The sequence below is a fragment of the Bos javanicus genome, chromosome 18 (assembly GCF_032452875.1).
Source record: "Bos javanicus breed banteng chromosome 18, ARS-OSU_banteng_1.0, whole genome shotgun sequence".
Classification (NCBI taxonomy): Eukaryota; Metazoa; Chordata; class Mammalia; order Artiodactyla; family Bovidae; genus Bos; species Bos javanicus.
This window is the reverse complement of record NC_083885.1, coordinates 50,928,275-50,949,878: the sequence shown is the minus strand read 5'-3', so window position 1 is coordinate 50,949,878 and position 21,604 is coordinate 50,928,275. Positions and strand designations below refer to the sequence as shown.

Genomic DNA, 21,604 nt, shown 5'->3' with positions numbered 1-21,604 from the left:
ATTAGGTCTGAGGAGGAGGTGGGTCTGTGTTAGCAGGGGGGCTCCTGCCCTTCCACTCTCAAGAATGCAGGCCCGCACACCCCTTCTTTCTCAGGACCCAGGTGTTGGGCCCCCAGCCTTCCGTCAGCTCGCCAGTGCCAAGTTCTCGGGCTTCTGATGCTGCCCCCTGGTGGGCAACCCCCGTCCCCACTCTATTTGCCCGTTGTTTAACTGCTAGGTCCTGACTCCTTTGCCACCCTATGGACTGCAGCCCGCCAAGCTCCTCTGTCAGGGGGATTCTCCAGGCAAGAATACTGGAGTGGGTTGCTATTTCCTTCTTCAGGGGATCTTCCCAACCCAGGGATCGAACCCGAGCCCCTTGTGTCTCTTGCATTGGCAGTAGGATTCTTTACCACTGAGCCACGAGGGAAGCCTGTCTATTTGCCAGAGGCCAAACTAATTAAATACTTTTATTTACAAAAAACAAACAAAGCAAATCGATCTGCAAGGTCGGGCCAGGCCCGCCCCTGCAGTGGTCACAGCAGCAATAGAAGGCAGTGATCCCGTGCAAGTCCGGCTGTCTCTGAGACTGGTCTGTGTGCGCCCTCCTCCCGGAGGCCAGGGTCTTAGCTCTGGGGAGGGGGCCCCCGCCCGACTCTCCCCATGCCGTTCCCCCAACTTAAGGCACAGCCCACCCCCTTCCACCCAGCCCTAGAGAGGTCCTGGATGGGCCGGGGAGCCCCGGGCCCGGGGTTTCCCCCGCCCTTCCCGAGGCGCATTCACCAGGGAGCCCTGCGCAGATGGGTACAAGCGGCCTTTAGTGTCGCCCCCCGCGACCCCCCTCTCCCCGCGGGGCCTGGCACGCCCCGGCTCAGACCGGCGGCCCGGGAAGATTGAGGATGAGACGGATGCGCTCCACGCACAGCGCGGCTGCCTGCCGCGTCTCCCGGCACAAAGCCGCCAGGCTCAGGAAGCCGTGCGGCAGGTCCTCCACCACGCGCAGCGTCACCGGCTGGCCCAGGCCGCGGAGCCGCCGCGCGAACATGACCGAGTCGTCCAGCATGGGGTCCAGCGCGCAGGCCTGCGGGGGCGGGGCAGGGAAATGCGCAGACGGCGGGGGAGGACAGAGGCAGGAGACACGAGGATGGGGGCGGGGAGAATCGGAGAATGAGTCTGACTGGGTTCTGCCTGGCTTCTCCCTCCCCCGAGACCCACTCTGTCTTTGCCCCTTCCCCGACTCTCCAAGCCCAGCGCCTGACCAGTGATCTCAGCAGGATTGCAAAAGCAAACTGGCAACTTTGACCCCCTCAGTCCACCCGTTGCCAGGCCTTCCCTCCTGCTGGCACACCTCTCCCTGCGGCCGCGCTTTCTCCCTTTCCCCCCACTTGGCTCCCCGGGAGCTCCTTTCTCCAGGAGCTCCAGGCCCCTGCCAGCCCCACTCCTCGCCTGCTCCACCTTCCTGGCCTGGCGCTCACCACGATGTGCACAGGTGGCAGAGTCTGCAGCATGCTGTCGGGTGCCAGCAGCGGTGACATGAAGGGATTCTTGACGATGGGGGCCGAGTAGAGGGGCATCCACATGGCACCCTGGCTGCAGCGCCGTGGGTGGAAACCCTCGGGGAAGGCGGCGCCCACACCTCGAACTCGGTCCTTGTTGTTCAGCTCCTCTGGGGCCTCAGACATTTCAGATCCATCCTCAGATCCAAGTAGGAAGTTGACGGTTGAGGGTGCGGAGGGGCCGAGTGTCTCCGCTGACAGTGACAGCTCTGGCGTGTCTGTTGTGTCACTGCTGTTCCTGAGGCCCAGGTCATGCAGCTTCAGGCTTTTGAGGGAGTCGGTTCCCAGTGGGCCCTCCGGCTGGGTCAGGGCTGCTTCAGACACACTGCGCCGCATTGGCTCTGTGAGAGGTGCAAGGTCAGGGGACCGGTCAGGCCTGCAGCTAAGCCTGGCTCTGTGGGTCGGGTGTGTGGGTGGCTGGCAGGGAAGGCCGCCTTGGGAGCAGAGGCCGGTGGGGGATTGTACCCTAGGGCTGTAGAGGCCCAGACTCCAGGGTGCCCCAGGCTGCAGTTCCAAGGGGGCGGTGGAGGGAGTCCCTTGTCTTGGAGGTGGGGCTCTGTCTTAATGGAGGGGTGTGTGTGACTGGGAACATGAAATGCCAGTCAGTTTACCTCTGGGAGCCTGTTTCCTCTTCTGAACAAAGGGGATAAAAATAGTCCTTACCTCATAGGAAGTGGTGGGAACTCAGTGGGATTAATAAAATTCGGGATTAGATACTGCTACCCCTGGGGAGGCTTCCCAGGTGGTGCTAGTAAAGAATCTGCTTGTCAATGCAGGAATCGTGGTGTCCATCACTGGGTTGGAAATATCTCCTGTAGTAGGAAATGGCAGCCCACTCCAGTATTCTTGCATGGAAAATTCCATGGACAGAGAAGCCTGGAGGGCTGTGGTCCATGGGGCCACAGAGAGTCAGACATGACTGAGCAACTGAGCACAGAAAACATCCCTGGGAGGTCATAATATATCTATATCTATCTATATATTTTTTTAATTTTAAACATTTTTAATTGAAGGATAATTGCTTTACAGAATTGTGTTGGTTTCTGCCAAACACCTGGTAATGTTTTATTACCAGGTGCCTTGTTTTAGCTGCCTCCTTAGCCCCCAACATGGGGCTGTAGGCTTTTCCTGGTCACTTGAGAGAGTATGAATGGATCAAAGTGGAATGGTGAGCAGGCCCACATGGCTTGAAACGAGGCTGTGTTCACAGGGCACTAAAAAGAATCTTGAGGACATATCAAGACTTCCAGAGACCCCCACAGCTTTAACTATGTAGATCTGCTCCCTGAAATTCCTCCCTGTTCTTCACCTCATCCCTTCCCTTTTTGTTTTTTGGCTGATCTGTGACGCACGTGGGATCTTAGTTCCCTGACCAAGGATCAAACTCAGGTCCCCTGCACTGGGAGCATGGAGTCTTAGCCACTGGACCACCAGGGAAGTCCCCATCCCTTCCCTTTGAATGACAGACAAGCCAGTGCCCAGCTGATGCTAAAGGTGCACTTCAGGCCTGCCTGGTGTGCTCACTGCGGCCTCAGCTCCACTGATTTGATCAGGACCATTCTGCTTACCACTACTGCCAGGACCTTACATTTTTCAATTTTTCTTTTTTTTCTTTCACTTGCCTTTATAAATCCATGAAGCCAAAATGCAGGATGATACGAGAATAACTGCTTAGGTGCCCTGTAGCCCAGAGGGTCAATGGAACCAAGCTGTTGACTAGAGTCACAGACACGGCCAATCAGGGTGCTGGCATCTTCTAAGAGCACCTACTGTGTTCTAGGTACAAGGCACAAAACAGCACCTACTGTGTGCCAGGTGCTTGACACAGATAGGTAGGCAGTCCTTACAGCAACGTAATGAGGCAGGTATTCTTACTGTATTTCCCCCAGAGGGGCAAAGCTAGGCGCACGGATACTGCAACTTGCCTGTTATAGTACCTGGTACTGTAGGGAGCTCGACTGGCGTGTGTGCCTCTAGGGTCTGCTCTCGTCACCTTTCTGCTACAAGGAAAGCCCCAGTGCCAAATGGTCCATGTGTCTAAAATTCAAATCCTTTTTCATTGCTTTTGCATGTATGTGCTTAGTTGAGTCGGAGAAGGCAATGGCACCCCACTCCAGTACTTTTGCCTGGAGAATCCCATGGACGGAGGAGCCTGGTAGGCTGCAGTCCATGAGGTCGATAGAGTCGGACACGACTGAGTGACTTCACTTTCACTTTTCACCTTCATGCATTGGAAAAGGAAATGGCAACCCACTCCAGTGTTCTTGCCTGGAGAATCCCAGGGACGGGAAAGCCTGGTGGGCTGCGGCTGCCATCTGTGGGGTTGCACAGAGTCGGACACGACTGAAGTGACTTAGCAGCAGCAGCTTAGTTGAGTCCAGCTTTTGCTACCCCATGGACTGTAGCCCATCAGGCTCCTCTGTCCATGGCATTTCTCAGACAAGAATACTGGGATGTGTTGCCATTTCCTTCTGCAGGGGATTTTCCCCACCCAGGGATCAAAACTGAGTCTCTTGAGTCTCCTGCATATGCAGGCAGAATCTTAAGCTACCGTGCCACCTGTTTTTGGGTGTATTTATTTGTGTTGGTTGGAATATCCTGATATTAAAAACTGAATTTAAAATAAAGCATATTCAATTGGAATAATTTTCTGAATAACAGGAACTGTATCTACTTTTTTTCTTGGCCCATGGCTTGTGGGATCCTAGTTCCCTGACCAGGGTTTGAACCTGTGTTCTCGGCTGTGAAAGCGCTGAGTCCTAACCACTGGACTTCCAGGGAAGTCCCTGGGAATGGTATCTACTTTTGAACATGCAATTTCTATTACCCAGAAAATACTGTTGATTTATTATAGATAGAAAGTAATTTGAGGTGGGTGTGCTTTAAAATCCTTAAAATGTTAGGAAATGGGAAAAAATGGATCCCTGGATGGAAGTGATTTTTGGCAGCCTGAGGGTCTTCCCACCTACCTGGGGTGGGGATTTCCTCCACTTACTGATGTCTCTCCCACTTTCTGATCTCCCTGCGTGCCTCTGTTAAAAGTCAGTAAAGAATCTAGGAGAGCTGGACTTCCACCTGAGGGCCCAGGGAATTTCGGTGGACTGGATTCTTGGGACTGAAAATCAGGACACACAGCTGGCCTTCTGAGTCATTCCCTAGGTTGCCTTTCTGGGAGGGGGTATTTGGAAAGCTAAATCTTACAGTTCTTGGGATCCTGAGCTGACCCATGTGATCAGAAGTTCTGGAATTTCTAGAATGTGGACTAAGGCTTTATGGCAGGAGCCAGGAAGGTGATCTCTGCTTCTCTGAGTGCCCAGGGCCCAGCCCCTTGCCTCCCCCAGGACCTTCTGGTGCTAGGCTGTCCCTCCTGGCCAGGCTGGATGGGTGTGTGAGGGAAGGGTGCCACTCACCTGTCTTGGACACTGATTTCAGGTGGGACTTTTGCCCACCCAACTCCAAGAAGGAGTTGAGCCACGAGGAGGCGCCCAGGCGGAGGTCTCGCAAGAGCAGGGCCGTGTCCCGCTGCACGAGCCCCATCACACCCAGCGCCTTCTGGTCTGAGTCGGGGTGGTCCTCAGTCTCCGCACCTGTGAGTGGATGCGTGTGTTGGGTGGGTGAGTTGGTCTCCTCTCTTTCTGGGCCCAGTCTCAACACACACAACCTCAGGCACCTCTGCCCTCAGGGACCTAGACTATCTGATGGCTTCAGCAGGAACAGGGAGTCTCAGATTCCTCCCCTTTGTACCCAGTGAGACAGGGCTCTAGTCTCTGTCCCTGAAGGAGCCAGGGCCCCAGTTTTATGCAGATGGGACTAACCAGCATAGGCGCTGACGCACTTGGAGAGCACGCTGAGAGGCAGCAGGGGGTCCATGAGGCTCAGCAGGCGGGAAGGAGAGGCGGTGGACTGCAGCATGGTGGCTGGGTAGGCTGCCATGATGCCATCTGGCACCCGCACCCCGTAGGCCGCTGCCCGAAGGGACACGGTGAAGCAGAGGTTCCCGCCGGCACTGTCTCCGGCAAGGCATATCCGCTCACCTGTTGAGCCTGGCGTGGAGGGGGCTTGGTCAAGCCTGGCAGGGAGGAGCTGGAGCTCTGGGCTCTCGGAGGTTGGGCTTGGGGTTCTGGCCCACTGCCATTTTAGAGACTGGGAAACTAAGGCAGGGATCTGGACCTATTTGGGGGATAGTGGGCAGAGGATCAGGCAGGCTGAGGATGTGGAGAGGTCTGGAAATCAGGATGCTGTGGGGAAGCTTGCGGGGCTGGGGGTCAGGAGCAAGGAGGAAGGGTGCTGAGAAAGGGGAGACCCAGCGCCCATGTCAGGAGGGAGGGGCGGCAAGGCCAGAAGGTGGCAGCTAGGGTTTGGGCTGGCTATCCTGTGCCCTGAGCCCTGCGGCATGGCCTCACCCTGCTCTGTGCCTCCCGGGCTGTGTGGGGAGCAGGAGGGCGGAGGAGCTGGAAGAGTGGGCTGGAGCCCAGCTGGGTAGCCGCCAGCAAGGGGCAGCAGTGGGTAAAGAAACAGGAGGAGAGAAGAAAGGGCCAGAGTTGGGGACAGAGCGTCAGGGCTAGAGTCGGGGGAAGCAGGAAGAGGAAGTGGGTGAGTGGAAGGTGGGAGCCCGGGGCAACAGAGGCAGAGCTGCAGGAGGGGGCAGGGGACACAGTGGGGTGAGCAGGTGGCAGAGGTGGGTGGTGGGAGGTGCACGGGCAGGCAGGGTGTCAAGACTGAGGCTCCAGTGCCTTGTGGCTCTTTGCCCCTGCTGTGCTGGGGGCTGAGGCAGGCTGGGAGGGGGCTCACCGAGCAGGGCGCAGTGCTTGACGGCCCAGCAGTAGGCATAGAAGCACTCTTCGAGCGCCCGGGGGAAGGGGGCCTCGGGGGCCAGGGAGTAGTCGATGGAGAGGATGGGGGCGCCCAGCTCCTGGGCCCAGCTCTTGAGGTAAGGCTCGTGCGACTTGGAGGTCTGGGCCACGAAGCCGCCGCCGTGGATGTGCACCACCAGGGCCCTGGAGCGGGGTGACTGCTGGGGGCGCAGCCGCAGCTCCAGGCTCCTGGGGCCCTCGGACCTCACGAAGCTGCTGAGCTCCTTGCTGTCCTGGGGGAGAGGAAGGAAGGGGTGGTGGGTCACGGGGCAGGGGCAGCCTGCCTGGGCCTCACTCCTCCCAGACGGAGAGGGGGCAGGTGTGAGCTGTGAGGCGGGAGGTGGGGAAGGCGCTCCCACCGTGCTCCTCAGCTCTGCGTCTGTTCTGGCAGAGCCAGGGCCCTACCTGTCCTTCCCGCAGGTCATAGGAGATGAGCCTGACAAGGACAGGCCCAGGGCCTGTGTGGGCCAGCGGGGGCGAGATGGTGACTGTGAGCTCGGGGTCCGAGGTCAGAGGCATTTCAAAGGCGACGGGTGGCAGGCTGAGCAGGCGGCTCACCCTCACGGTGGTTGAGGCCATGTTTGCTAGAGACTGGGCCGGAGGTAAGAGGAGGAACTGCTGGCAGGGGTCCCCCTCACGTCTCCCCTCCAACCTCCCCGCCCGTCTCTTCCCTCCTGTGCCCGCCCTGGGCCCCGTCACGTCCCCATCGCTGGACCTCAGGCTCACCGATAGCACCTGGATCTCGGTGATATTCCAGAAAGCTTTCCAGAAGTGCACGTCTAGGTTCTGAATGATCCGCTCAAACTCGGCCCCACGCAGCTCGGGGTCGATGGCAAAGCGGCCGCCAGTGAAGAGGGAGCTGGCGGTCACACCTGGAGGTCGGGAGGGGTGTCAGGGAGCCCCTGGTGGCCTTGCTGGGGCCCTGGTGTGGGGGAGGGACAGGAAGGGTGGGGGTGGCTGTGGGCAGGGCCCTGCGGGGACTTACTGATGCCAGTCTCGTTGCGTTTGTAGTGCTCCCCGAAGGACACCAGTCCGATGGAGATGGTCTGCAGGAACGGCCGGATGGCAGGTGTGAACTGTGGGGAGAGGCCTCCAAGTCAGGGAGCAGGGGCGGGCAGGGGAGTGGGGGGCAGAGAAAAGGCGGGTAGAGGCGGTCACTCAGCAAATGTCTAGCGAGCTCAACTGTGTGCTAGGCACTGCGCTAGGCACCTCATGGAGCTGATGTTGAGAAGACAGACAGTACTCAAATGAAGACATGCCATACAATTTCAAGAAATGACCAGTGTCTGAAAGGACGGTCGGTGGAGGGACAGAATGCGGACGAAGGGTCTGACTCTGTTTATGGGTCTCCCCGAGGGACCCAAGGAGGGATCGGAATGAAGCGAGGGATGACTGTACTCCGAGGAGAATAGGACACAAGCAGAGGCCTTGAGAGGCATCCTTGCTTGGCGTGGATGGTGTGTGGGGGGAACAGAGAGGCCAGGAGACGGGGGTGGGCGTGGGGTGAGAGCCAAGGGGCAGTGAGGGGCTTATGTGGAGCCTGAGGACTTGGGTTTGTTCTAGACATGATGGAGCCGCAGAGGGTTGTAAGCTGGGAGAAGGATGGTGCAGGGGTCCCTGAAACTCAGTGAGGACCAAGATGAGGGGATACAGGCCATGGGGACCAGTTAAGGGGCAGTGGGGAGAGAGAAACAGGAGAGCTCAGAGATCCTGAGGCAGAGAGAGTCAAACAGGGAGACAGAGACCCAGCATCTCAGAGAGGAGCCAGGCAACTGAGAAGACAATAGAGAACCAGATCAGGGGGAAAAAATCCAAGCCACAGGAGGCTGGGCAAGGGGCCAGCAGGGTTCTTCTGTTCATTCAGCAAGTCCTGGCCCGGGTCCTCTGGCGTGCCAGGCACTGGGCTGGAGCAGAGGCTGAGCGAGACCTGGAGATCAGGGACGTCTGCCCCTAGGGGCTGACATTTTATACGGGGAGGCTGTCCTGCAATGTGGCCCAGCTGGGCCCGCAGAGAGTAGCTGTCAGGCGTGGCCCTGCCCCTGGCCAGGGGCCCAGTGGGCCAGAGAGCACAGTGGTGCCTGACCTTCGGGACTGGAATGCAGCTTGGGTGTCCCCAGGCTCTTACTCCCGAGCTTTGGGGGCATGGCCGGGACCCAGGGAGAGCCGGCTGGCCCAGCTGGGCTGATCAATATTTGTGGGTTCAGTTTAGATGAGGGGAAGTTCCCAGGAACACCTGGGCTGGGCTGGTGAGGACAGGCTGCCCCTCATGGAAGCAGAGATGGGATGGAGGCCGAGACAGTTTCCACGCTCCACTACCCGGGGAACACCCAGAAAGGGTCTGAAGGGGTGCAGGCTCACATGGCTCCAGATACTCCTGCTGGGGTTCCCAGATGTGGCTGGGGACGGGTGGGCCCAGCACGGACCCCGGACAGGGACAGACTGTGCCTCAGCTCTGAGCTCGGTGCCCTACAGACTTCCTAATTCTCCAAATCCCCAGACCAGTCTTCCTGTGAGTCTGAAGGCCTCAGGGCTGCCTCCCTTCCAGCGCTGAGATGAGCTGTGTTCCTGTGATCGTGATTTTGGGGTGGGGGCACAGGATAGGAAAAGGCCTGCAGCTGGGGTTCAGAGGGCCCTGGTTCAGGGAGGAGAGGCGCCACAACCAGGTCTTCCTTGTGGTCACCAACGTGGATGTGCTTGCTGGTTCTCTCTGCAGCCTGAAAATCTGGATTCTACTGCGCCTTAGGGGAGTCTATATGTCCCAGCAGATCTGGGTCCAGCTGAGCAGCTGGGGGCCCCTTTGAACCCCTGTAAAATGGGGCCGGCACCTGTCCTCCCTACCTGCCAAGCCTCTGGTGGGGATGACTAAGTGAGGCGTGCTCTTACAAACAGGCCTTGATGCTCTTACAAACCACACTGGCTACCGTCCTAGGGGCTGTCGAATGAATTCAGGGGCCAGACAGGTCACATAAGAGAGTAAATGAAGCTCCTGAGTGCAGGGTGATGGGGAGCAGTGGGGATCCTGATGTAGGAAGCTATGCCCAGTTGAAGATTCCTTCTTCCATGGTGGAGTTGGCCAAGGGGCCACAAGTATGAGACCCTCGCTCTGTGCAGTATGAGCCCCGACCAGCTTCCCCTTCCTGCATCTGCTGTTTGCTCAGTCAAGCACCACACCACACCACCGTGCTTTCTCTGTATGCTACTAGGGCTTCCCTGGTGGCCTAGTGGTAAAGAATCCTCCTGCCAATGCAGGCGACACGGGTTCAATCCCTGAATCTGGAAGATCCCCTGGAGAAGGGAGTAGCAACCCACTCCAGTATTCTTGCCTGGGGAAATCCTATGGACAGAGGAGCCTGGCAGGCTACAGCCCATGGGGTCACAAAAGAATCGGACACGACTGAGTGACTGAGCACGCATATGTAACTGAGCCTGGTTGGGCCCACCGTGTGCCTTTGCCATGGGCCCAGGGGACAGGCAGGGGGCAGGGGGCTCACCTGGAAACCCAGGCAGCGGCCGTAGAAGCAGCCTTTGTGCAGCGTGACGTACTCTCGTAGGAAGTCGGCAATTACCCTCTCATCACCCTCAAAGAAGAGCCTCCCGGGCTGGTTGGTGGTCAGCAGGCGCTGGGCGTAGTAAGCCAGAGCGCGGAGCTGGGTGAGGGCGGCCAGGTAGGCCTCGAGTTCGGCCAGGTTGTGGCTGGTGCGAAAGAAGATGCTGCGGCGGTTGGAGGCCACGTAGCGCGATTTGTGCAGCAGGTGTGCCAGGCAGCAGCGGGCCGTGTGCACCAGGCTGCGGTACCCATTGGCCGGCGTCTCTGTGTCCAGGTCAAAGAGGTGCGCCACGCTCAGCAGGCGGCCCAGGGCCGGCTCCAGCCCCAGGGCCTGCTCCCGAATGCCCGCAAAGACGCCCGTCAGCCGCCGGGCCGTCTCCCCGGGGCCCTGGCTGGAGAAGAAGGCCATGTTGTCCTCTGCCAGGGTCACCAGCGACTGTGTCATGGTGCGCAGGTCCATCCTCTGCAAGAGCCGTGAGGCTGCGGGCAGGTCGGGAGGCATGTTAAGGTAGGGCTGGGTCACCCCTGGCTCCACTGGGCCCCGGGGTCCCAGAGTCCAGGCTGTACCCTCTCCTCCCCCTGACTCACAGCAGACCATAGTCTACTCCTTCAGACGGGAGGATAGAGTCCAGGCCTCCAGTTCCTTGCTTCCTTGGGACCCATGAGTCCAGTACCCAGACCCTTTCTCCCTCCTCAGGAGCTGAGTTTGATCCCTCAGCCCCCACCTTCCCAAGACCCAGGAGTCCAGGCCCCCGCACCCTCTTCTTCAGGCTGCAGGTCCCTATTCCCTCTTCCTTGGGATGCTGACACTCCTTAGCTCCAGCATCTGTCCTACAGCCCAGGAGTCTACGTAACCCTCTTTCTCCTTTCTTGGGGCCCACGTTCAGGCATCTGTCTCCATTCTCTCTCCCGAAGCCTGGGACTCCTTCCAGGTTCTGAGCAGCCTGGCCCCCTAGTTGGTCCCCTCTCCCAAGACCAGGAGTTTCGGCCCCCATCTTACCTCCTTCTCAGGCCCCAAGTGTCACCTACAGGCCCTTGCCCTCTGCAGTATTTGGGAGGCTTCTGCCCTCAATCTACCAATTCCCATCCACCTGGTGGTGTCCCAGGATCCTGTTCCCAAGTCCAATTCTTTTCCTGAACCCAGGAGTTCATAATTCTAGCCTTCCCTGCAACTGGGGGGTCACTCCTGCCCCCTCCAGGTTGCTCCAGTCTGGCTGTGGAATCCCCTCCAGTCCCCTCTCTCTTCTCAACCTTCCCACTCCTCCCCCAGCTGGGTCCCTGGCCTTCAGGCCTGTCCACTTAGCTTGGCTTTGCACCGGTCGGCCTTGCTGCCTGCCTGCAGTGGTATTCATCCCTGTTGTTAACCTTGAACTCACTTCGCCAAACCCAGTGCTAAGAGCTTTCTCAATTTGCTCCTTTAGGTTCTCTGACTAACCCTCTGAGGTCCAGACTGCCTGGTTCCTGTCTCAGCTGTTATTCGGAGCATTCCCATTTTACAGGAGAGGAAACACAGGCTCAGAGGTGTTAAGACAGTTGCATTGAAAAGTGGCAGAGCAGAAATCAGATCCAGATCTCTGGGTCCAGAGCTGTTACTTTTGCTGGTCTCCGTCCCAGGGCCCTGGAGACTGGGCCTCTAGCCCTGGCCCCACAAAAACTTGCCCTGGACTTGGCCTGACTCCCTACACTTCAGGGTCCCCGGTTAATCTTCCCTTCCAGACCGCTGTCCTGTCACCCAGGTCCTGGACAAACTGTTCTTGTCCCCCCTTGGTGGGGACGCTGCCCTCTGCTTCAGAGACGTTTCCCTCCTGAAGCCCACCCAGCACCTTGCCTGCCTCCCAAGTCGATGGTTCCCTGATCCTCCAGAAAAAGGTGTCTCTTTTCCCTTCCGGGCCCGGGGATTTGGCAGCGGCCATTCCTGTCTGTCAGCTGGCTGTGAACTCACCCCTCCCAGGCCTCTTCAGAGATCCCCAGGGCTGCTGACTGACTGCTGACTGTGGCTGCTGCCAGTTGCAGCCGGGGGTGACAATCCTGGGGAGGGGCCCAGCCTGCCCAGGGTGTGGTCACCGGCTCCACCTCCTACCCCTGATAGGACGGTGAGAATCCAGCACGGTAAACAGAGCCTGGGGCTCAACTCACTGCTCCCAGTCCCTGTGCCAGCCTCCTGTGCCTTTGAACCCTGGAGTTTGGGTCCCCAAGGCCCTCCTCATTCAGTTCCAGGAGTCCGGACTCCTAGTGCCCTCAACAATTAGAAACGGAGGCATCCAGGTCTCCTCTCCCCTCCTCCCTTAGGCCCAGGAGGCTCACCCTGGTCCTGAACAAAGTGTTCCCTCCGACTCAGCCTGGCTGCCCTCCTCCTTCCCTGGGGGGATTCAGGGAGTGGAAAAACACCGGGGTTGATGGCAACTCCTGCCCCACCGCAGGCTGGCCATGGCACAGCTGGCCCCAGCTGGTGGGGAAGAGAGAGGAGAACCAGCCTTGCTTGTCCCTCGCAGAAGGATAAAAGCTGATCAAGGGCAGTGCCAAGCCCAGCCAGGGGCCCACGCCACAGGTCCTACTCTGTGGTGTTCCCATAGTGGGCACCCTGCAACCTGCCACTCGGCCTTCCAGGCCATCGTCCTGCGGTGACTGTCACTTGCATCTCACAGACGGAGCAATGGAAGCTCAGGGACCCTTCACCTGTTATTCCACGTGCTCCTGGCCTGGCCAGCTCACCCTCGCCCTAAGCTTCCCCCCTCCTCCAGGAGGTGGTCCCTAAGGGTGCCTCCCCATCTAAGATGCACCCCCTCCCACTGCTTTCTGTCATCATATTTAAGTTCTTCTTCCTAGGATTTTCCACCTTGGCACTTTTCCATTTATCTGTTTACATGTTTTTTGTTTGTCTCCCCCAGGGGCAGAACCAGGCTTCATGGAGCTTCGAAGCTTTTCCAAGTGGAGATGGGGTTCTTTAGGAAAAAGGAGAGACAATCCCAAGTGCTGAATTAGGTATAGGGCTTGGGAAGGGGCCTGTGCAAATGAGGGTGTTCTTTGCTTGGCTGTAGGTGAGTCCGCCTCTGGCCCTCTGCCTGGAATGACATCCCCTGGGGGCATGGGGTGGCACCTAGCAGGGGCTCAGCAAAGATTTGAAGAAGGAAGGAAAGGGAAGAGTCAGAGTGGAGGCCGGCAGGATTGGGTGGGAGTCTGGGAGAGGACCACCCCTCCCCAGGGCAAACAAACAGATGGAGAGACAGAGGCCTCTGGAGACAGCTCTCAGCTTTGTGGCTGGCCTAAGCCACTGGCCAGGTTGATTTCTTCGTCTTGGAAAGTGCACTTGGCCATCCTGCCCAGGGGGCTGGAAATGATCTTTGTATGGGTCCCCATGGCAGCATTTCTTCTCGTGGTTTGCTGTGTGGTTCTCACTTGGCCTCACTGAGGTTGGGTCCTTCTCCACCTAACATGCTGTCCAGTTTACTGCTTGTGCGTTTGCTTTCTGTGTCTGACACTAGAGTAGAGTCTCCCTTTGGGCAGGGGCTTTGTTTAGTTCACTGCTGTAGCCCTAGCCCTTGCACAGAGCTAGCAGGGTACTTATTGCACGGCTGTGCTTTCCTGTTCCCTAAAACAGCTGTCATTTACTTCCTGTCTCTGGGGCAGGGCTCCTGATTGAAGATGAGGGCACAGGAGCCCTGGACAGAAGAAGCAACTTGCACACAGCAGTGAGGAAGACGCTGATCCCAGGGGCTGCTTTTCTGCCCTTTGCCCTGTTCCAGGAGGCTCCCTAGGGACTGGCGTGGGCGAAGCAGGGAGGGAAGGATGCTGAGCTGAGGTTGCCAGAGTCATGCCAAGAATCTGATGCAGAGGGCACTGGGGCAGGGGCAGGCAGGCCCCCAGGGCCTTGGGTGAGGACTGGGCCAGAGGGAGGGGTAAGGGTCCTGTTGCCTGGGCACTAGCCCTTTGCCCTAGAGTCACAGGACAAGTGGACCCGGCCTGGATTTTGGTCCCTGGGGACTGAGCAGGCCAGAGAAGGGCAGTGGGGAAGTAAGTGGGGGGAAGATGGAGGAAGGGCCAGGTCGGGGGCCTGGGAGGGGCAAGGCCTTCTGCAGGGGAGAGGCCTGGGGCCAAATGCAGGCCAGGGGGCCGTGATTACGGCCTGATCCTTGAGTGTGTCTGCATGGCAGCGCACAGCCTGCTCGACGACAGCTGTGTGCTGGACACTGCTCTCTTCCTGGGTTTTATGTAAGGTAACTCAGGTAAATGGTTTCAGCCTCTCCATAGCCCACGAGGCAGGGACCATCAAGACCCCTTGTGGCAGATGAGATAACTGAGAGACAGAGGTGGCATACTGCCCAGGGCCACGGAGCCAGCAGAGACGGCGCGGCTCCTCCGCTGTGTCTCTGTATCTGCGTTGCTGCTTCTGTCATGTCTCAGCTCTGTGCTTTCTGGGCGGGCAGCTATGAGTATGTCTTCGAGGTTCACCTGGATGTACATGCATGTGCAGGTTCCTGCTGTGCTTAGCGTTGGTCTGTGTGTGTGTGGGTGAGTGCGTTCACTCCACATTTTTTCTCAGTGTCTGTGTTTCTGTTTCTCAGTGTGTCTGCAGGTGTGTTTGTATGCATGTGTCACAGCCTATCTGATAGGGACAGAATAAAGGGACAAAGTAGAACTAATGATTAAATAGTTAACTAGGGGATTGTAAATAGAAAAATATGAGCGATCCCTATAAGTTAATTACTCAAGAAAGCAGATTTGCTTAACCATAAAACCAGGCTTGCTTAAAGGCAAAACCATGCAACAGAAGCACGAGACATGCCCCCAGATAGTAAAGCGACGGTGGCATGAGACCCACAGCCTGTCCAGCGAGCTCAGTAAGTTAATGATTCCTAGGACACGCTGTCTGCACACGTACAAAACAGTAATTAGTGGACCCAACTTGACCCGAAGGGACAAGAAAACTCCCCTGCCCAACCTGGAGGGGAGCTGATGACAGAAGCATGACGTTGACTCAAGAATGACAAAGAAGTCTCCCCCTCCCCACTTTTTCTTTGCTTATAAAAAGGTAGCCCAGTAAGTTCTCAGGGTGCAGCATTTCTCACCTTGTAAACCTCACAAGCATTCTATCCCAATACATCACTTCTTATCTATTACTTTGCCTCTGGCTGAATTCTTTTCTATGCTAAGACCTAAAAGATTGTGGTACTGGAGCTCTTCAGTGTCTGAAATGACACCAGATGGTTTCATATCTGTATCGCTCAGCCCCTGAAGGCTCTGTGTCTCTGTTGTTCTTGGCCTGTGAGATTGTGCGGGCATGTTGTGTGTATGTGTATGGATGTGTATCTTGGGTGTGTGTGTGTGTGTATGGTACCCCTCTCATCCCATTTGCTCCAGTTGGAACCCAGGGCATCATCATGGGCACCTCCCAGTCTCGTCTAACCCATCAGGAAGTCCTGTTGCCCCAGTCCTGCCTAGAAATCCCTGGAACGTGGCCTTTCTCCCACCTCCACTGCCCACTTCTCTAGATGACTATAACAACTCTTTCTGTATCTCTGCTTTTGCCCCCTCCATGCCTTTCCCACATAGGGGCCAGAAGGTTTCTCTAAAATTTAAATCTGGTCACACACTCCCAACCTTTGAACACCCCACTCTTGCTCTCATAATAAAGCCCCAAATCCTGGACATGGCATCCCAAACCATGTACCACCTGGGCCCTCTGGGTGCTTAGCCCTTTCCTCGCTGAGCTCCCTCCATGCTGTGAGCTGCCACTTTCTTGGGCCTCAGGATTCTGCCTGTGCTGTCCTTGCCACTCTCTGTGTCGCTCCTGCCCAGCAGTCCATACTTGCTCATCTTTGAGTCCAATGTCACGTGCTTGGGGAGCGCCTCCCTCTTACATGTTACCTCTTCACCAGTTTGGCGGATGGGGAAACTGAGATAATTGGATAATCAGATAATTATATCTGATTTGTAGGGTTATTTATTAATGTCTGTATACCTGGCTCAGATGGTGTCTTATCCTCTGCACTGAGGCCCCAGGCCTGGCTCAAGGAAGGGTTCTTTGAATGTCTTTGCTGAACAAAAATGTGCACCTGGAGCCTTTTGGGTCCAGAATCAAGGTTGAGGCACAGTTTTGAGTGTACACACTCACTGTCCTTAGGAGCCTGGGGGTGGCTCTCTCCTCGCCTTTACTGGCCAGGTGAGGAAGACCAGGTCCCTCACTCCCTCATTCGTCACCTGAAAAGTGGGGTGATCATGACATTAGTGTCATCTGTTACTGGCAAGATCCAAAGGATGAGGAGGAGTGCTCCGGCCCACCTGGATGCCCTTGGGGGTCTGATTCACTCAGTGGAGGCCAGCACCAGGGCAGGGCCTCAGGAAATGATAGGGAAATCTAGGGGCCTGGGGGAATGAGCCTTTGTGAGTAGGTGGGCCTGTGGGTTTGTGGGGAGGTCTGGCTCAGCCCTGTGCAGGAGGTCCTATGCAAGAGGATTCTAACTCCTCATGACTCCCTAAGGGCAGCATGATAATTATCCCATGTTACAGTTAATGCATGCCTTCACTTATTAAGTGAACATTTGAGTGCCCATGTGTCTGGCACACCAGGTTCTGCAATTGTGGGGTAAACAGGGCTGACTGTTTACCCCAGGGGTAAACAGTAGCCCGCTCTTAGCGAACTCACTGTCTAGCTGGGGTGACTCCTGTTTTTATGCCCATTTTATAGCTCGGAAAGTTGAGGCAGGGAGGGAGGGAGCCTCTGTCCAGTGTACCACCCCCTCACAGCCTGAGGCACCAGGTCTCCAAGGCCCATTTCCTGATCATTGTCTTGCCTCTGGGCACTTGGTCCTGTCTGTGAAGCTGTGTCCTGCAGTGTGACAAGGAATGCCCTCGGATCCCAGTTTGAGCTCTGAGCCTTCCTGTGTGCATCTGGAGCCAGCTGCACTTCTACCCTTGGCTACCGATGACGTCTATGGCAGGGAGGGTGATGAGTTTGGGGTCTCTGGACTAAGTCAGGGCTGTCAGCTTCTTTCCAGCAGAGGAAATTCCCATAGGTCTTCAGGTGGGTCGACACTCCTAATCCAGCAAGGACTTCATGTGGGCCTGAGGCTGGCAGGATGTCTCGTCTGTCAGTGTTTCTCCAGCCTGCCAGGACTTGTGAATAACGTGACAACCTAGGGAACCCAGGTGGCAGCTCTCCTTTCTCCCAAGTGAAGGTCAAGTTGTCCCAAGCCAACCCAGGGCCTCTTAGTCCTTGGAGTAGGAGTCAAGAAGCTAGATACTAGGGCAGCCAGCCTGAGGATGGTGGACTGACAGCAAATGAATGAGCAGACTGAATGAAGGATGGTGGGGCAGGGCTGTTGGGAGCGGTACTGCACCCCCTCCTCCAAGTATGCCCCATTGTGGGGCACCACTTCCTCCTACCTTTCACTCCAAAACTTCCTCTTTGGGCAACAACTTCTAAATCTCTCCCCTATAACCGTCTTAAGAGTCTCAGAGACTTGAAAATCGGGGCTTGAACCATTTCCCACGTTGGAATCACAAGGCAAGAGCTGCCACAGCCACAGAGCAAGAACGAAGTCAGAGCGAGAACGAAGTCAGAGCGGGAACGCTAGTTCGGGACACTAACATTCTGGACTCTTTCCCCTAACACGGTACTGGGGCATCCGAGAGCCTCTCTGCTGGAGATGATACTTCCCTCTCACGTCACCCGCTTCTCATAGTGGATTATCTCCACACCCCCGCACCGCAGGGCGGCAATGAGCCAGTCCACGAGCGTCCCCCACTTCTCGTGGCAGTAGGTCAGTCCACTCGGTCACCAGTTTCCCCGCAGGATGTCTAAGGTTCCTTCCGTGCTGCTGCCGGCCCCCGCCCACTCACCTTTGGCTCTGGCTTTTCGCCACCGCCGGCGCCTTTGACTTTTGGACCCCTCTTGAACCCTCTTCGAGGCCGGAGCCTCAAAGGCCACCCGGGGCCTCGTTTCCCAGGCCGATTCCATCAATTTTCCGCGGTCCCGTTCCCGCGGCAAATTACACACCCGCCTGAGCCAATTCCACCCGCCAGTCTCCGCCCCGAGGGCCGATCCTCACACGCACCACCGCCGAGCCCCCACATCACCCAATCCTGGACTTGCTCCTGTCTGGGTCCCGCCCCCTGAGCAAGGTGGGCCGGCCTCGACACTCGGGTCCCGCCCCTCTCCACTAAGGCCTAAAGTCTGGCCCCGCCCCTTCGCGTGCTTTAAAGGGCCCGCGACCAACAAAAATGCAGCCCTGGAGGCGGCTAAAAGCGTATTCCGGCAGAACTAGCGGGGAGTCCCTAATGGTCACCCCAGCAAGGAAGCCCCGATTTAGTCACGTGTTGGCTGTCATCCTCGTCTTCCCACTCACCTGCCCACGTAGGGGTCGTCTAGAACGTACTGTGCCTGTCCGCTTAGAAGTAAGCAGGATGCAACTTCGCCTCCTCCTGAGGGTAGGGAGCCGGCCAGGTCCTCAGGCAATTCAAAGCCGAGGCGGGGCTGCAGCGCAGGAGGCGTGACTCTGCCTGGGAGCCGTTGGAGGAGGAAGCCCCGCCTTTCCGCCCCCCTCCCCCCGCCCTCTGTCTTCTAGTTGTCCTATTGCTCCTATTGGGGTTCTTCTTCTCCGTGTCCTGTTCCTCCCCGCTAGAATGGAAGGCCGGGGGCGGCGGGGGGTGGGGGTAGGGATGTGTGTGTGTGTGTGTGTGTGTGTGTGTGTGTGTAAGGTGCTCGGCGCCTGCGCACTAGCTCCAAGCCGCGCACCAGCCCGCAGGGTGGAGAGGAGGCCGGGGGTACCGCGCTGTCCTGGGAAAAGGCGGGAAACAGAGGCGACTCGAGGCTCGCGCATGCGCACACACTCTGGCACGGGGAGGCGGGGGCGTGGGTGGAGAGGCTTTGGTTGTGGCAGAGCTGTGATAAGGGCATCCCTTGTGACTGGATTCGGGAGGCCCAGAGAAACACCAGAAATACCATCCTGTCTCTCCTCCACACCCTTCCGAAACACACGACGAGCCCTGGCACTGAGAGACACCATGACCCTCTCCTCCTGAGTCCTGAGACGACCCAGCGCTTCCAGGAGGTACAGGCCCCTGGGCTGAGACCCTATTTACCAGCCTTCGGACTAACGGCTTCGCAGCGCCTTCAGCTCCAGGATTGGGGCTGCATTGTTTTCTCCCTCTCTGGCTGTGTCACCCATGTTCCCTGGAGAGAACTTGCGGCCGTTCTCGTGCAGAGCAGGGCTTCTGAGCCCAGAGGAGTTCAGGGCCGAGCCTGCTCCCCGGGGGCACACACCATCGTTGGCTTCGGAGGAGGAAAAGGGGCAGGGGTGCTGTCTCCAGCGGAGTCTCATGCCCACGACCTGCCCACACCGCCCCCCGAGTCTCCCTCCCTGCGCGCAGCCCAGACGGCCTGGGATTTGGCGGAGCCCAAGCGCCTCTCCTGAGCCTTCCGCTTCCTGAGATCACACCCTACGAGGCCATGGGCCTGGCAGGACTGGGACTCCCCGGGGACGAGTGTCTTCCAACCTACTAGACACCCCGGAGAGTTGAAGGGCCTTCCCTGCCCGATGTCCAGCCTTGCCTGCGTGGCAACCCGCCTAGCATAAGGGTCCCTGGTCAGCGAGGTGCTTGCCCCAGCGGTGCTCAGAGTTCTCGGCCCGGGGGATGAGCACCCACCCTCGCCCACAGCCTTAGTTTCTGTTTGATTCCCCCCTGTCCTCGCGGGGAGGTGGCCTGGAACAGGGCAAGGAATCGGAGGCTGGCTGCGGATCCTGACACCGCCGGCCACCCCTACTGCTCAGTCCCCTACAGGCTCCCTCTCTTCTCCAGGCCTCAGCTCCCTCCTCCATCAAAGGGGGCTCTGGCTCTGTGTCTGGACTGCTGGACGGTGACCTGAGCTCACCTGACGTTCTGGCAGGTCTTAGTTCTTGACTGAATGAGTGACCATCCATGGGAGCCCCTCCCCCTCTCCCTTCCTCCAAGCTCAACTCACCTGTGTACCGGTATTGTCTGGGATTCTGGCTGCTGATTTTCTTCCTGGGTGTTAGCATCCCACCGAATCCTGACATCATTTCATAACCAGGTTGCTCTTTGAAGGCCAGCTTCTTTCCAGGGTCCGCCATCCTACCCAGGGTGGCTGGTGAATCGATGTCTAATGTGACCCCCACATCTGGTTTTGTGCCTGAATCTGTGACCCACTCAAGAAATGTTTTCGATTCTGAGGTCGATGGCTGTTCAGATGGTTCATTTCGTTTTGATAGAAATCGCCACTCAGCCAAAGATTCCTCTCCGGATTTGACTCCCTGAGCTGCAAGTTCTGACTGTTGCTGTCTCTCTTGGGACATCGGTTCAGTCTGGGCAGGTGGTTCATTTTGGGGTTCAGGTTGCCTCTGGGCTCTGGATCCCTCTCTCAGTTCTGGGTCCTGTTGAGTTCTAGATTCTTTTCCTGGCTCAGGTCTGTGCTGTGAGGCAGCTTCCTGTTTGCTAAAGGGCACCCTTTGGATGGGAGGTGACAGCTGCGGGGCAGACTCCTGTGGGACACGAAATTCCTGGTGCAGAGTGGATTTTTGCTGTGCTGGAGGTTCCTGCTGGGCTTCAGTTTCCTGTTGGGCAAGGGGTCTTTGCTGTGCAGTGAGGTTCTGTGGTAGATCGGGTGCCTGCTGAGCCTTAGATGCTGGCTGAGCTGTGGGTGTCTTTTCTGGCTCAGACGCTGGCTGGGTGATAGGTATCTGGGGTGGCTCAGGTTCCCAGTCAGGCCTAGAAACTAACTTAGAGCCTGGCTCCACTGTTGTGAGTTCCCTGAAGGGAACTGTTGATCTCCCAGGCTTCATCCTTCTGGGCTTTACTTTTTCACAGATCTGGGCCTCCTTCACTGATTGCTCATGATGGCACCTGCCTTTGGGTTCCACTCCTTCATCCTGGCATCTCTGCTTTTCCTTTTTAAGGCAGTTGGCAAGTGGCCCCTCTACTCCTGAGCCCAGTAATGTGCTTCTGTGCCTCCTGCTTTTGAGAGGCGGGCCTGGGAACAGGAGGAGGCTGTGTGCCCAGCACACTGTCCTATCAGACGGCAGGGGCTTGCCCTGTTGTGTCATAAATAGGACCCCACCCAACTCACCAATCCATTAAAATGCTTCTTCTCATAAGACCAGCACCCTAATTTAGTCTTCGTTCATCTGAATGACAGAAGGCAGCCTCTGGCTGAGCGTTTCTTTTCTCCCCTTCTGATATTTGGAGAAATGGTCGAGGGGGAAGCAGGATCCACACTTGTTTTTTCTTTTGGCCACAGTGCTCTGCAGGATCTTTGTTCCCCGACCAGGGATTGGACCTGGACCCCAGCAGTGAGTGCCAAGTCCTAACCACTGGATATCCAGGGAATCCCTAGGATCTACACTGTTTTAATGTTTTCCTCTTTACTCATTCTTCCAAATCCATTTTTATTTCCTTATGTTTTCATTCTGATAATTTTATCCCCATGTTACAAAAAAATATGCCCTCTCATTTTTTCACTTGAAGCCCTTTTCAGAGTGGCATTTGAGATTTTCCACACCATCTCTCTAGCCTTCAACTCTGCTTTTGTACATACATCTTCTGTAGTAGATTGGAAACTTACAGGGTCACTTGACCATTAATGATGATGATGATAATCATAAATACTGGAGGCATTTTATGTGCTAGGAAACTGACAGGTGTTTTTTTTTAAT

The 21,604-nt window shown here is 57.0% G+C and overlaps 1 protein-coding gene and 1 long non-coding RNA gene across 9 annotated transcripts in view; one reads left to right on the top strand and one right to left on the bottom strand.

Annotated features, from left to right (window-relative positions):
* Nucleotides 1–417: 417 nt before the first annotated feature.
* LIPE (lipase E, hormone sensitive type) lies at nt 418–20,951 on the bottom strand. Of its 7 annotated transcripts, none has more exons than XM_061388383.1 (10): nt 19,897–20,944; nt 9,880–10,415; nt 7,374–7,464; nt 7,115–7,260; nt 6,794–6,979; nt 6,327–6,621; nt 5,351–5,578; nt 4,946–5,122; nt 1,455–1,876; nt 418–1,060 (listed from the first exon to the last, which is right to left on the bottom strand). In XM_061388383.1, exons 1-10 carry the CDS (start codon nt 20,732–20,734, stop codon nt 851–853), a joined length of 3,129 nt encoding a protein of 1,042 aa, XP_061244367.1. In that variant the 5' UTR covers nt 20,735–20,944; the 3' UTR covers nt 418–850. The 7 variants fall into 7 exon arrangements, with proteins under 7 accessions (XP_061244367.1, XP_061244372.1, XP_061244370.1 ...); XM_061388388.1 differs by lacking the exon at nt 19,897–20,944 and adding an exon at nt 18,281–18,390; XM_061388386.1 differs by lacking the exon at nt 19,897–20,944 and adding an exon at nt 17,775–17,972.
* The window catches only part of LOC133230660 (uncharacterized), a 31,049-nt gene continuing 16,908 nt past the window's right edge, over nt 7,464–21,604 (top strand). For both annotated transcript variants that reach the window (XR_009730937.1, XR_009730938.1), the window contains exon 1: nt 7,464–7,845. This is a non-coding gene — a long non-coding RNA (uncharacterized LOC133230660). The remainder of the gene's footprint in view (nt 7,846–21,604) is intronic.